General features: G+C 41.7%; 1 protein-coding gene across 1 annotated transcript; it reads right to left on the bottom strand.

Moving 5' to 3' along the window:
* Nucleotides 1-7,705: 7,705 nt before the first annotated feature.
* On the bottom strand, nucleotides 7,706-10,577 carry LOC146250819 (uncharacterized). Its single transcript, XM_084679484.1, has 3 exons — nucleotides 8,529-10,577; nucleotides 8,152-8,291; nucleotides 7,706-7,980 (listed from the first exon to the last, which is right to left on the bottom strand). The coding sequence occupies exons 1-3, from the start codon at nucleotides 8,881-8,883 to the stop codon at nucleotides 7,789-7,791; spliced, it is 687 nt and encodes a 228-aa protein (XP_084535610.1). The 5' UTR covers nucleotides 8,884-10,577; the 3' UTR covers nucleotides 7,706-7,788.
* Nucleotides 10,578-14,904: the final 4,327 nt, after the last annotated feature.

Raw genomic sequence — 14,904 nt, 5'->3', positions numbered from 1 at the left:
TCTCCTCGGGAATCAAAGATATCGGCCTTTGTCATGCCCGATAGCTTCGTGCAATACTCAGTAATGGCATTTGGGATACGTAATGCCCCAGCTACGTTCCAGCGTTTGGTTAACCTGGTGCTTACGGGTGTACCTGACTGTACTGCCTATCTCGATGACGTGGGGGTATAGTCATCGGATTGGTCTGCTCATATGAATTCACTGAGAACGGTCTTCCATTGTTTGGCAGCTGCCTCCTTAACTCTGAACCTAGCGAAATGTGAGTTCGGAAAAGCCACTGTTACGTACCTTGGTAAGCAAGTTGGCAGGGGGCAGGTACGTCCTGTTGAGGAGAAGGTCGTGGCCATCACTTAATTTCCAGTCCCGACCACCCGACGGGAGTTGCAAAGATTTCTGGGGATGGCAGGTTACTACTGGGGGTTTTACCAAAATTTTTCCTCAGTCGTCGCCCCTCTAACGGGCTTACTAAGTCCATTGACACCATTTGTGTAGTCGACTGGCTGCCAAGTAGCGTTTGACTGCGTGAAAGCGTTATTGTGTCAGACGCCAGTACTTAGTGCTCCAGACTTCCAGAGGCCCTTTATCATCGAAGTGGACACAAGTAGCGTTGGAGCCGGTGCGGTTTTGATGCAGGCAGATGCAGATGGCTTGGATCACCCAGTTTGTTACTTTTCGAAGAAGTTTACCCCGTGCCAGTCCCGCTATTCCACAATAGAGCAGGAGACCCTTGTGCTGTTACTGGCGCTGCAGTTTTTCGAGGTTTACGTGGGGTCCAGTGTTGTGCCTGTGGTGGTTTATACTGACCACAACCCTCCAGTGTTCTTGCACAGAATGTGCAACCACAACCAGCGCCTGATGCGCTGGTCGCTCATAGTTCAGGGGTACAACCTAAAGGTACGGCACAAGAAGGGGTCTGAAAATGTCTATGCTGACGCCCTTTCCCGCTGCTGAGGTTGTGTCTGCGGGAGGGATGTTTTTTGGGTTTTTTTCGCAGCAAGTGTGGCTTGCTCTTGTGGGTGGGGGTGTTACGTCCCTCACCCTGCTTGTATGTGTGTTCTGTATTGTTGTGTGTTGTCTTCCCTTCAGTTTCCCCTAGTTTTCGTTGCCCGTCGGTGATTGGCTGCCGCCTCCATCTCCCCGTCACTGGTGCACCTCCGCCCATCCATCTCTGTCCAGGATTGGCTGCCGTCGCCACTCCCCCGCCGCCAACGCACTATACTCCACCAATCACCTGTCCATTCACATTTAAACCCGGTCCTGTGTACTGTTCAGGGGGGTATTCGTCGTAGCTCGCTAAGCAGTTTAGCGAGCTAATTTTCAGGCTAAGATAAAACACGCCCCTATTTTTGGTTCGTGGAAGCAAGTTTAGATAAATCACCATAGTAACATATCAATTAGCACTAACCTGCTCAAGAGCAGGCTAACGTAAGTGTAGCTGGATAAGCTTGCCACACCCCCGGAAAATAATTGGCAGCTCCCTTTTTGAGAGACCCAGCTGACCAAGGAGATATAGTTCGATTAACTTTCCATACCAATAGAGTTCTTCGCGATCGCCAAGATCCTTTATTTCACACAGATGAGTTCTTGTTTGAGCGATATCGATTCAGCCGACAAGGACTCATTTATTTGCAAGACTTTCTTGGGCCGTAGGCTACATTGCAAATGTCACACGCCGCAGCAAGCTATGCATGAGCTTATGCTGCTGTATGTGAATATGTAACGCTATGTTTCAAGAAATGTCTTATCTGTTGTGCCTGTCCTTTTTATGTTTCACTGTGGGAGAGTGGGAAACGTCATATCGATTCTTTTTTATGTCTTGACTTGAAGAAATTGACAATAAAGCTACTTGAAACTTTTACTGTGCTTCAGATTCTATGCATAGCCTTGAGGCTAAAATGTTTTACAGTATAGGCGATGCAGAAAACATTGGCAAAGCCGCAGCATGCGTTGCTGTAAGAAAAGTGTAGGCTATTGGCGCTTAAACAGCTGAGGAATCAATTCATATTCCCTGGCCATGTCCCAGTCAATGAAATCAAAGAGGGATTTACACATAGGCCTACATGCATATACACATATGATATCAGGTCAAATGGGCTTCAGGTAAAATGGGCCATTTAAGGTTTGGGGGTCCCAGCCCTGACAAGTAATAGGGGATTTGATTGCTTTATGGTTGCTATGGAGGGCGGGCCAATAATTCAAACAAGACTGCACCAGAAAGCTGCATGGTAAGTAGCCTGGCATACCAAATCTAACTTAACTATTATAAGGATGAAAAATCTATTTTAAAAAAACATGCACATAAAAAAATTATGCATAATATCTGTCTTGATGGCATCAATCAGAAATAATGTTGTTAGTTTGGTATGTTAACATATTTTTTGCAAAAGTGATGTTTTTCTTGGTGGCCCAATTTACCTTAACCCACCTGAGGTAAAATGAGCCATCATCTGTGTCCCTCACAAACACACATACTACATGTGTTGGAGTGTGAGTGTGTGTGTGTGAGGGTGTGTTTTTGTGTCACACCATGACCCCCCCCAACAGTAATAATGGTAGCAGATATTTTATGTACAGTGAGTATGGCGAACGAGAAGGAAGCGAGAGGAGAGAGGGAGAAGGAAAGGGAGAGAAAAGAGAGGAGGAGCAAGATACCAGAGAAGAAAGGATACAAAGATAAAACAGGGATGGAAAGGAAGGCCAAACAATTACAATCTGTGGAAAGAGGAGAGGATGAAGGGGCCTTAGATGAATACGTGGAGGGAGAGAAGAAAGGAATTACAGTGAGTGTGCACCTCTTATCAAGAGCATGGGGTGTGCCGCAATCCACACTGCAAAGACGCATCAGTGGAAAGGTGACTGGCAGTGAACATGTGTCAGGGCGGAAGCCCAACCTTCCACAGGAGGCGGAAAGGGAGCTTGCTGCCACCCTCAACACATTGGCGCATAGGGGGTTTACCTTCACAAAACGTGATGTCCAGCAAGTGGCCTTTGATTTTGCAGCCAAGAACAACATATCTGGTTTCTCCAAGACAGCAGGGAGGGCCGGATTTTACTGGTTTAAGAATTTTCTAAAGCGCAACCCAGAGCTTGGGATGCGCAAGCCAGAGGTCCTGTCTGCAGCATGGGCTGCTGGACTCAACAAAGAGGTGGTTAGCCAGTGGTTTAACCAGTATGAGAGCTTTTTGGTCGAGCTGGGTATTGAGGGCACACCGTCACATATATATGGAACAGTGACGAGTCTGGGCTTCAGGATATTTTTTTTTATTATGGCACATATGAATATGTTTGTTTAATGCAGTTTAAATGTTATGTGGCTGTATAAGCAAGTGTGTTTAAAATTAAAATGGATGATAAATTACTATTTCCCTTTGCAGATTCACTGGCCCATTTTACCTGAACAGCTAGCCCATTTTACCTGAAACTGCTTGTGCAAAAAAGTTGGCACAGCTGATGTTTCAAGAACTGTAGGGCCTAATTTTTTTATTTTATTACATCATTTCAACAAAAGATTATCAAAAACAGTCATTAGTAATCATAAAAACACATGGAAAAGGCATGCTATTGTAGCCTATTATTGTCCCAAACGATTTAAGTGGCCCATTTTACCTGATATCACCCTGGTACATGCGCTTTCAGTAGGCCTACATATATCCTCATAAGTGTCTATGAATTCATCTCAATTAGATACTCTTTGGCCTTGTTTTTATACTTATTCTGAAAGAGTTTATATCATAATTTTCGCTAGCAAGATCTCATTAGATGATTAATTTCCATTAAGCCTACTGCCAAGCAGGCACATTTAAAGAAATGTGATCTGATTGATCGGGGTAATAAGCCACTAAAGATGAGCATATACATTTTACCAAAATACGCAATTTGTTTATCTGCAATTTTTTTGCCAAGCTTGCTCTGGCAGCGGTGTTTGATTTAGCCATAATAATATGCTTATTGTCTTCGTAGACTCATCATAATAGTGGCGAGAATATTACCGCTCTCTCTCTTTCGTCTTTTCCGCCATCATACCGTTAGAAAATCACGGTTTTGGCGATCGACCTTTCCGGCCTTTTGAAGTAGTACGTGCTCGTGCACTTGCCCTGATAAGTTTAGCCTGATTGAAATTAACCACATGATTTGGATGCGGATCAGCCGTCGACGAACCGATATTTGAGGTTCTCAGTTAGCTCGCTAATGTTAACGGGCTAAAGGGACAATTGATTAACTTAGCTTCAACCCCTACGACGAACGGGCCCCAGTAGCCTCTAGCCCTGTGTGTTTTTCTTGTCGGCATTTGTATGTGTTTGTGCGATTTGCTCGTGTTCAGTGTTATCCGTTGTTTTACTGCCTGTTTGTTTGTCGAGTTATCGCCGGTACTCGGTATTGTGCTTTTTGTTGTTTCATTATAATTTCAGTCGTACAGGGGCTTTGGAACAAGTAAGCTGCCCATAGGCATACACCCCATCACGTAGCTAATCCTTGTTAAACTCCCTAGGTAAGGAGCGGGTGCCACCTTAGCATAGGGATGTTTTTGGTTAGGTAGAGTAGGACCCTTTTGTTGATTACTTTTCTTTGGCATCGCGGGTAGTTCCACTGTACCCTGTCGGCTGTGTTTCCCCCGAAACAATAGCTCTGGGTGCGGAAAGAAAGTGGCGCGAAACCACAACTCCGTGGAACAAAAGCTCTGCAAAACTTCCAGCGTTGACCTCGCCGGGTGGATTTAGCTGGCTGGAACAACAATCCAGCGCGTTCCTCAAAGGTGCTAGGGCACACGGGTCCAGCATTGTCCTCAGTGTGCAGGAGATCTTCTGTTCTAGACTAAACCGACGACATCCCCAGCCACAGTTACAAATACAGCGGGACTATGGCTAGGCAGGAACACGGTATCCTCTGATGGATGTTAATCTTCTCAAAGTTTTAATTAAACTAGAAGTGGACATTCATTCTATTATTTAAATATGTACAGCTCTAGTCCTCAAACATGTGAATAGGTTGGCTCTGCCTCTGGTACAATGTGTGACATACTCGTGGATCTGTCTGGAAATCAACTGCTTACTTCACACTATCCACTGTCCAACAGACCGGATGGTACCTTCTGTGAAGTGGCAACCCTGGTGTGCAATATTCTACGTGGTAATTGGAGGAACACCCCCTGCAGGCACTCTGCTGCATAGCAATGTTATATATGTTATGCCGTACTCCATAAAACTCATACATTTTTGAACTAGTGCTGTCAGTTTAAGGCGTTATTAACGGCGTTAACGCAAACCCAAAATAACGGCGTACATTTTTTTCCCGCGCAATTAACGCTTTTTTGGCCTAGCAAACTTTGTAGTTTTTTTCACATGCTGTTGCAACAACTGCCGACGTTTGAAAAACTACAACACCACACCGGATCTAGCTAGACCAGAAACAAAACAACAGGCACGCCACACACACTTGTTTAGCTTGCGAGCCGGCTAAAGAGTAGTAGGATATTAGACATTCTCTGGTAGTAGATTGACGTTACGTTCTGAGTGGATGGCGAGCGCGAGACGCTGAAATGGATGCCAATAAGATTCTGAATGGAAAGTTTACTTTTTAAAAGTTGCCAAATGGTTCCATTGACAAGACCAAAGTGATCTGTGTGTTTTGTCCAAATACACGTCTGAAATACCACTTGATGGCCAAGCACACAGCTGATGCTAGGCGATTGCAATGTTGTTTTCAATAAAAAAAATATTTGCACGAAGCAATCCGAACCACTTTTCCATGGTGATAAGAGCATTACAATTTGAAATAAGAATGGGACACAAAGAAATCAAGGGACATTTAGAATAGATAAAAATGTGCAATTAATTGTGATTAATTGCGAGTTAACTATGACATTAAAGCCATTAATCACGATAAAATATTTTTCCCGTGCGATTAACGCTTTTTTGGCCTAGCAAACTTTGTAGTTTTTTTCACATGCTGTTGCTGTTTGACAGCACTAATTTTAACATCTGTTGGGACTAGGGTTATGAAATTGAACGATTGTGTTGAACTAACCTCAATTATTCACTGTACCAAGACATGACCATTTACCTAAAGGAACTCAAACTCCTAACCCCCAGTACCAACAGGGGACAAAACAGCACCATCTAGAATCCCACATTTTGGGCTAAAAGTCCAAGTTCAGATGTCCATATTTCACATCAGGAACCAAGTAGAGCCTTCAGACTGGCATTGTGTTTCTCTTCTGATCAAGACCTTTCCAATGATGTATTTGGTGTCTTCATATGACAACATTTTAATTTTCACCCTGCTGGACTAGACCTTGTGTCGGGCATACATTTCAAAGAGACATTAAAAGGTAAAATGCATGAAATTTGCTTTTGTCTACATAGTTGATAAATTCCTTCATGATATTTTTTTTACTTACTATTGTTGTTAAGGATTTAACATGGGGCCAAATACAACTTTTACAGAAATGTACAATACAAATACGGGGTTGCAGTGACACATGCAGTTTTGGTCCAAAATTAGGGCTAGGGTTTTGAGTTCCCTTTATGGTACATAGTCATGGCTTATTACAGTGAATAATTGCGGTTGGTTAAACACAATCTGTCAATATCATAACCCTAGTACCCACAGGGGATCAACAGCGCCTCCTAGAATCCCACATTTTGGGCTAAAAGTCTAAGTTCAGATGTCCATATTTCACATCAGGAACCAAGTAGAGCCTTCAGACTGGCATTGTGTTACTCTCCTGATCAAGACCTTTCCAATAATGTATTTGGTGTAGTCCTATGACAGCATTTACATTTTCACCCTGCTTGACTAGACCTTGTGTCAGGCACACATTTCACAGAGACATGAAAAGGTAACATGCATAGAATTTGATTTAGTGTATATTGTGGCTAAATTCCTTAATGATACATTTGGATTTAACCTGGGACTAAATACAACTCCCTGCCTGGGATTTTGTATTTAGACCAATTTGACACTCTTCACATAATTTCGGAACCACTTTCAAAGATGATGTTAAATAATGCTAAGTGAAGGTTACATATAAAGACAGTTAAATGTTGACTTGTCGAGTATTGATAATTTATGGATTGTCTGTATATTTTAATTGTAATTGTTGACAAAGATGTTTAAAATAACAAGTTTAAAAGAAAACTACCTTTCCCAGATTGCCGCCAACAAGTTTGAACAATAATAGGCACCATATTTGTAGTCTGGTGTGTTCACTTTGGTTGTAGCGCAGATTATATAGTTATTAAATATGAAATTACTTTTAAAAAATTACATCACATGTTTATTATCCCCAAAATGTGAATCTATCATTTATGAGTCATACAGCCTACCTACCCGCTTATAACCTTTATGATATCAAGGCGAGCATAAGACGTCATCGTTCCGTACTCACACAAGAAGCGTTGTTGGAGTAGACCACTATTAGATACAGTAACCTTCAATGACTAATGGATCCTCATCATGGTAAAAAAAATCTTTCAGTGGTATTACTAATGGGCCCTTACCTACAGAAATGGTAAATTTCTTGCCAAAACAAGAGGAATGGAAATGAATGACTATTTAAAGTTGACAATAATAAATCTTTACTTTTCAAATGTATTCCAAATAACACAAATAAATGAAGGTGATGGTTTGGTGGTGGAGGTGAGGGTTGAGCTGTGGAGAAAAAGAAGCTGAGGGAAACTAAATCAACAGCTCTGTAACATCAACATCTTAATAAATATGTATTATTTATGTAATCAAATTATTATTCAATAATGTATCATTAGTTATTCAATACAATTATTTTGGTGTCTAGATTATTAGAGAATTTGTATTTTTATTCTTGGGTCTGTCCCAATGAAGGGTCTGTCCACTCGCTGTCGGAAGCCTCGCTTTAGGCTTTAGGTCCTTGTCTTCTGTGCTTCTCTCTGACTGTCTGCTGGCATCCAGGGCTTGTCTTCCAGAGGGCGCTCTAAAGGGGCATCTACTGCCCTCTCTCCCTCCCTGTCCTCAACACAAATACACATACACAGATAATCAAAACAAATGTATTATTTCACATACAGCCTGTCTCTCTTCTACACACAAACACACACACACACACACACACACACAAACCTAATCACAACCCAACCATACTTGCTCTCGCTCTCTGTTTCTCTCTCTCACACATACACCTGTCCACTCTGCTTTCTGTTGCTCTTGTTGAAGTGAGCATGTGCGGAGGTGAGAGTCTTGTTGCACTGGGATGCATGCGCCTCCTGATGGTCCTGGATGACCTTGCCCAACCTGCCAGGGTTGCTGGGCTTCAACATCTGTAATGGTGGATGGGTAGAGGGTGTTTACTTTAGGTTATACCAAACCAGTCTGTGGGGCAATAACATTATGTGGAACAACTGTATAATTTGCAAGTGTAGTTTCAGCATGGAGTATTAATATGGTGAATTATTTAACATTGGGCTAAATTAAATTAATTGTGGGACAATTGTGGGAATGCAGTTTCCAGCAAACTTTTAGTGTCATTATATATCAACTTTAGTTTATTAGTTTACCTCCTGGATTCTGGGCAGGGGTTAGTGGTAGGAGGCTGGGCCCAGCGTTGTATGCAGAGCAGGAGGCTGGGACCAGTGCTGGATGTAGAGCAGGGGTAGGGGTAGGAGGCTGGGACCAGCGCTGGATGCAGAGCAGGAGGCTGGGACCAGTGCTGGATGCAGAGCAGGGGGTAGGGGTAGGAGGCTGGGACCAGCGCTGGATACAGAACAGGAGGGTGGGACCAGCACTGGATGCAGAGCAGAAGGCTGGGACCAGTGATCGATACAGAGCAGGAGGCTGGGACCAGAGCTGGATACAGAGCAGGAGGGTGGGACCAGCACTGGATGAAGAGCAGGGGGTAGGGGTTACTAGCATCAAGGAGAACTCTGACGGCCTTATCAGTCATTAATGAAAAACGTAATGAAATTACTTTGCAAACAACTTCTGACTTCAAAAGCAACCAAATTCTAGTAATAAAATACATATTTTGACAAAGCTTGCCTGTTTTGTTATACCTGTTTTGTTTGATGCCAGTGTTGGACCAAATTCTGACCAGCTCCTGCATTTCAGATAAATTGCGATTTGCACGGTTGTATATTTCTGAATGCCATGGAAACGCTCAAACCAATGAAAATCGATTTAAAGAGCCGAAATTACACAAACTCTCTTCATTTGGGAACGTCAATTCCTGATAAAGAGCCGAAGTTACACGAACGCTCTTCATTCGAGTACGTCATTTCCTGATTTTCTATCCGGTGGCGTCCCAAGAACTGGGACCACGTTATCCACCTTATTCTCAGGGGTCTACTGTAGAAATGATTATGGGTGCAACTTCCGGTGAGTAGCGGAAGTTGTGGTTTGCCATACGTTAGTCCCAGCCAGCCGTCAACAGTCGAAAGTAATTTCAACTGTAATTTAACTAAAACTGGTTTGTTTTTAAACATTTGTTGTCATTTGATTGTTATTATCATTGTTATAAAATATAATTGCGGAGCTCTGGTAGGCTACCTGTTGCGCCGTTCGCGGCTTTACTAGCTAACAACCAGATTTAACTAAATCTGTAGCTTCAACAACAGTGTGTTGGAACACACACCCACAACAAAAAGGGATTGTTCTTGTGACAAACGGTACAGTTTCCTTCGCCTGCCAACAGATGAGGACTACAAAACAATGTAGCTGAAAAACCTAGCCTTGAAGAGACCACCCAAAACACTATTGTATGTGTACTCATTTCATTTTGTGGACAAAAAGCCGACGGAGGAAATCTGCATCCTACTTTGTTTTTAGGCTACAAAAGACCTCCACAGATTTAGTTGCAGTACTGTCAGTAAAGGTGGGATGCAAGTGTTCATATAGGAATTTTTGTGGGTTAGTAGTGTGCTGGTCCAGCTACACATGAGCACCCAGCCGTTTCTATTTAACCTGACGATGAAACTAAAACCCAGGACCGGTGATCTTTGAGGCTCTGACAAGGCTATTTTTGACACACAATTGAGAGCTGACATGTTTGTCAAAATCAGTAGTTATACAATTTTTGTCCGTTCTAATTTAAAATTGAATATTTCTCTCCTTTATAATTTTGCAACAAATAATTTTCATTGTTTTACACAATTATATAGCCGGTGTGTATCGGTGAAACTCACTCCTCAGGTAATTAAAACGCCACCCGCATCAATTAATTGCTAGCTTTTTATTGGCTTAGTTGGTAGTGGTGGCGCTTAGGATGTCAGAGGTGGCAGGTTCGTACCCAGTGCGGAACAAACTTAGGCCCGATACCTCTGCCGGAGCTTGCGATACCACGTCTGATAAAATTGGCCTAGTCATATTTTCGTTATCACACGATGACTGACAACTTGTCACATTATAAACATCTCTTTCCTAATAAGTGTAATCATTTTATCAGGACTAAATACATTTAAGTGTTTTGCATAGTCGATGTTATAGGTCACTTTTAAAATAATGTCATATTTTATAACTATATCCTGGCCATGGATGCATTAATCATTGCTGCCTTTCAAAGGTGTCATGTAAAACAGCAAAACTACAGGGGGGAATGTCACTCTTGCCTATCTTCAAAACTTGAGAGCCCTGAGCTGGTGACTGGCAATTGTACAGTACTTGTACAGTACCTCCCAGAAGCGGTCTGGAACGGAAAACTAAGGTAGCAAATTTGCTGTAGCTAGGTCAAACCCTTTTGGGGGTTAAACCTAGCTAAGCTAAAGGGGCCTACGTTGTAGGCCCGTTTAGCTTGTCTCCGTTTCCCCTTTTTCGCAGCAGTCCCCTCAGCGTTGCTACTCGGAAGTACTCCGGGAAGAAGCGGCTTATCCTGGAGTTGTCTGCCCCGCGTTCTGGTCCGGTTCCCGGAATAAACAGGCTTATTCTTCTCGAGCCATGATCGTTGCACTACGCCACCATCGATCACGCCATTAGGCTCATAAAGCTGGCAGGGCCCAGAGCCTGCCTTTCCAAGGCCGACATCACCGACGCCTTTAAAATCGCCCCCATCGGCATGAAATGGGAGAATCGGTTTTATTTCGCTGTGCGCCTTCCGTTCGGGTGTAGGAGCAGCCCTTCCATTTTTAATCAGGTATCCGAGGCCCTTTGTCTCAAAAAAAGGAAAACATAACATATGTACATTTACATTTATTCATTTAGCAGACGCTTTTATCCAAAGCGACTTCCAAGAGAGAGCTTTCAAAAGAGCATAGGTCACTGATCATAACAACGAGATTGTCCCAAACATTGCAAGTAGCCAAAAACATGAAGCATACATTGTGAAAAAGCTAAACAAGTGCCAAAAGGGAAGGCCCATAAGAGCATGCAGTTATACAAGTTACAAATTAAAACAACATGAACCACAAAAGTGCAGGACTGTACCTGTAGAAGAACAATCAACAATAACATATTTCACAGCGAGTACAAGACTTAGCTTCGTTATATCTAACCTAAAAGAGCAATGAGTCACTTAATAAGAGTCATTGTGATCCTGGAGGAAACTAACTAACAAGTCCAGCCAAGCATTTTTAAGTGCCGTTGTACTCCCGGAACAAGTGCGTCTTGAGCCTTTTCTTGAAGGTGGGGAGACAGTCAGTGTCCCTGATGGAGGTGGGGAGCTGGTTCCACCATTGGGGGGCCAGGCAGGAGAAGAGCTTGTGTTGGGACCGGGCAGTCTTGAGTGTACAGTGCCAGTCGACCAGGGCGTAACTTCCGCCCTACCAAAATCAACCGAAAACCAATTACAACAGTGCAATTTTGCTATTGCCCTTGATTGACACAAACACAATGATAATTTACTGGTAGTCGTAAACATAGGTTTTTTACAATAACGATAAAGACGCTAATACAGATTGCAAAACCTGTAAGGAATGCAGATATGACTCACTAAAGATGAACATATGTTTAACAACAAATGTTAAGGGTTATTAATATTTGTACACACATAAAATAACTCAGGGGATTACACAAGTACCATATTTCTTCGAATAAACGCCGCCCTCGAAGAAGTCTGCACCAAAAATGAACGTTGTGTAATAAACGCCACTCTCAAAATAAACGTTGCACCAAAAAATCTGAAAACGGTTATCCAGACATCCCAAGTCTCCCGCATTTCAATAGCGGGTTTTCACAACGCGTCATTGGACCGGAAGTCGCCATCTTGGAGGCAGTCCGCATCACAACAAAGCACTGGCACTGAAGTATATCCCGAACGTCGTCAAGGAAAATGTTGAATTATTGCCGTGTTTCAGGTTTTACCAATAGGACAGATCGTGAAAAACATTTGGTATAGTATCGACTTCCAAAAGTCATTAAAAACCAGGGAGAGGAAGGCCAGAGATTATCTGAGTAAAGGAGGCGCTTGTGGTTGGCAAAGCTCAACCAAGATCTACGAGGGAAAAATCTGGACATCTGTATTTCTTCGGCGCATTTCTTGTCAGGTATTGTGAAATATGTTTATTTTAGCGGCTCATAACAAATGTTCTATTGTAATGATACTATTTTTAATAGTAAATAGTAAAAACAATTACTGCTTTTATTGTTTTTACTGTGCTTATTTTACTGTAAAGCTGACATTGACATAATATAATTCATATCAAACTACTGCATGTGTATAAAAAAGACAATGGCAAACTGTAAATTTATAATTTGACACAAGATTTACAGCCAAATGTTGTTACTTAAAAATACACAAAAATGTCAGTTTTTTTACAAATATTAATGATATTTTCTCGAAAATGTTCTGTTAAAATGCTTAACTTCACTTTATCAAAACTAGGTATTTTAACAGTTATTTTGCAGATATTGAATTTCATCCCACGGACAAATAACTTAATAACATAATTAAACATAGGAACCTTAAATTGTGAACTGAACTCGGGTAGTTGACGTCATGCAATCCCAGCATAGTCACCAGTCAATATCAAAAACTACAAAAGCCTGCAAAAGCCTTTTTGGGGCTATCTTGTTGTTTATGATCATTGACCAATGTTGGGGAGAGCTAAGGGGACTGTAAACCTTAGGGGTGTTGTCGGAGTGTGTTCGCCTTTGGGTGTTGGTTAGAACACAAATGGATCCAGAAACGAGCAGACTTATGGAGTTTTAATGATTAGTGAAAGTAAGGTGTGGTCTACAAGAAATAAGAGAATACAATTACTAATGCATATCATACACAAAGGAATAATACACAAATCATCTTGTTAAAGAGACCAATTAAACATCAAAGCCTACTGCATTCATAGCTCCGAGTCTAAACTAGGCTACTTTTATTCCATTATTAGATTATGGTGACGTACTGTACATGAATGCCTGCTCCACTTCACTTCATATGCTTGATGCTTCATATCATTGTGCTTTAAGATTCATCACCGGCTATAAATCACTCACCCATCATTGTACCCTGTATTCCAAAGTAGGCTGGCTGTCCTTGTCAGCTCGCAGGCTTCTTCACTGGTACACCTTCATTTACAAAGCAATTACTGGACTACTCCCCTCATATCTCTGCACATACCTCACTTTTAATTCAGACTCATCATACAGTTTACGCTCTCTGCTCTTTCTTTCCACCTCTGTCCCCAGAACCTGTACTGAGTTTGGGAAGAGGGCTTTCATGTACTCTGCTCCCTCCACCTGGAACACTGTACAAAAAACACTCAAATTACAGGAACTCATCACCATGAATGATTTTAAAACTCGAATTACGTGTTTCTTAATGGCGAATTTTGGAGTGTGTAAATGTTTCACTGTGTAGTATTTTTTCCTCAAAATAGTTTTTCTTTCACCCATTGGAATGTATTGGTCTCTGTTTTTTCATGTCTGTGCTTTTGTCTCTGTTTTCTCATGTCTGCTTTCTTTTTATGTTTGTCTTGTATTTGATTCATTCTAGCTGCTGCCATTTTGGCCAGGCCTTGCTCGAAAAAGAGGTCATTTGACCTCAAGCAATTTGCCTGGTTAAATAAAGGTTAAATAAAAAATAAAAAAAACTGTCGACTCGCGCACCTCAGTAAACAACGTAGCATCAATAGCTTCTGAACCAGCGCGTCCGTTATAACATTTAACACTGGCGATCTTCACGATTTATAACGAAACTCGATAATAACAATCCTACTAACAAAAGGCAGCATACATCTATGAACACACATACAGATACTTACAATTCGTTCATTGACGCACACCACTTGGCTCATGCACAACATAAAACTCTAACCAGCAACGTAACTCTCCTCTCGATGCTAGTCATGCCAGAGTAGGACGAAGGAAAGTTGATTGGATAGTTGTGTAACGGCAACGCTCCTGTTACTCAGAATGGCCCGCGGCAAGCTGAAAAGCTACAGAGTTAAAGGTTTAAACTTAGTTAGATAAGCATTGTTTGGAGTTTTGTTGTTGTGTTCATTCTGTTTTGATATGTGTAATGTGATGGTCTGTAGTTTGGATACATTAAGTGTTCATCCTGAGTGTGAATGTTGTCCAGTAAGATATTAATCTAACCTGTCCTTTAAATAAAGGTGGAAGGAGATACAATCTTATCGAAAATGCACAGGTTGCCGGCGTTACAGGTATAATCTGAATCGCCGGCAATGTCTGAAGTAGCCGTTCACAGCATTAGCTGTTGTGTGTTGTGCACACGAGTTGCTTTGAATGAACATATTAAATCAATATATCTTAATTAGGCTTTATAATTTGAAAATGCAGTATTTTACAGAGAAGTTAGACTAATATTAGTAATATTTACCGGCAAAGAACAGCTTGTAATGTGATATTATCGTACCAGATATCTCGTACATATGGTACTGGAAAATTAAAATGATTTTATGGTTAATTGATGTTAATGAAAAATTACACTGTAATTGAATGGGTGTAATCTGGTGTCTGAGCTGCCAGATTGTTCCTGTTTTTTTACAC

This window comes from Hypomesus nipponensis, chromosome 18, assembly GCF_054491055.1.
Source record: "Hypomesus nipponensis isolate SF chromosome 18, ASM5449105v1, whole genome shotgun sequence".
NCBI classification, from domain to species: Eukaryota; Metazoa; Chordata; class Actinopteri; order Osmeriformes; family Osmeridae; genus Hypomesus; species Hypomesus nipponensis.
Note: the sequence above shows the minus strand (reverse complement) of the source record. Positions and strands in the feature narration are given on the sequence as shown.

Bases quoted from the DNA above. Each gene is read 5' to 3' on its own strand.
- LOC146250819 (XM_084679484.1), bottom strand. From the start codon at position 8,883: ATGCTAGTAACCCCTACCCCCTGCTCTTCATCCAGTGCTGGTCCCACC. The intron at 8,292-8,528 runs GTAAACTAATAA...CCACCATTACAG, and splicing joins CCCTGCCCAGAATCCAGGAG to ATGTTGAAGCCCAGCAACCC. The intron at 7,981-8,151 runs GTATGTGTGAGA...TGTTGAGGACAG, and splicing joins AGAAAGCAGAGTGGACAGGT to GGAGGGAGAGAGGGCAGTAG.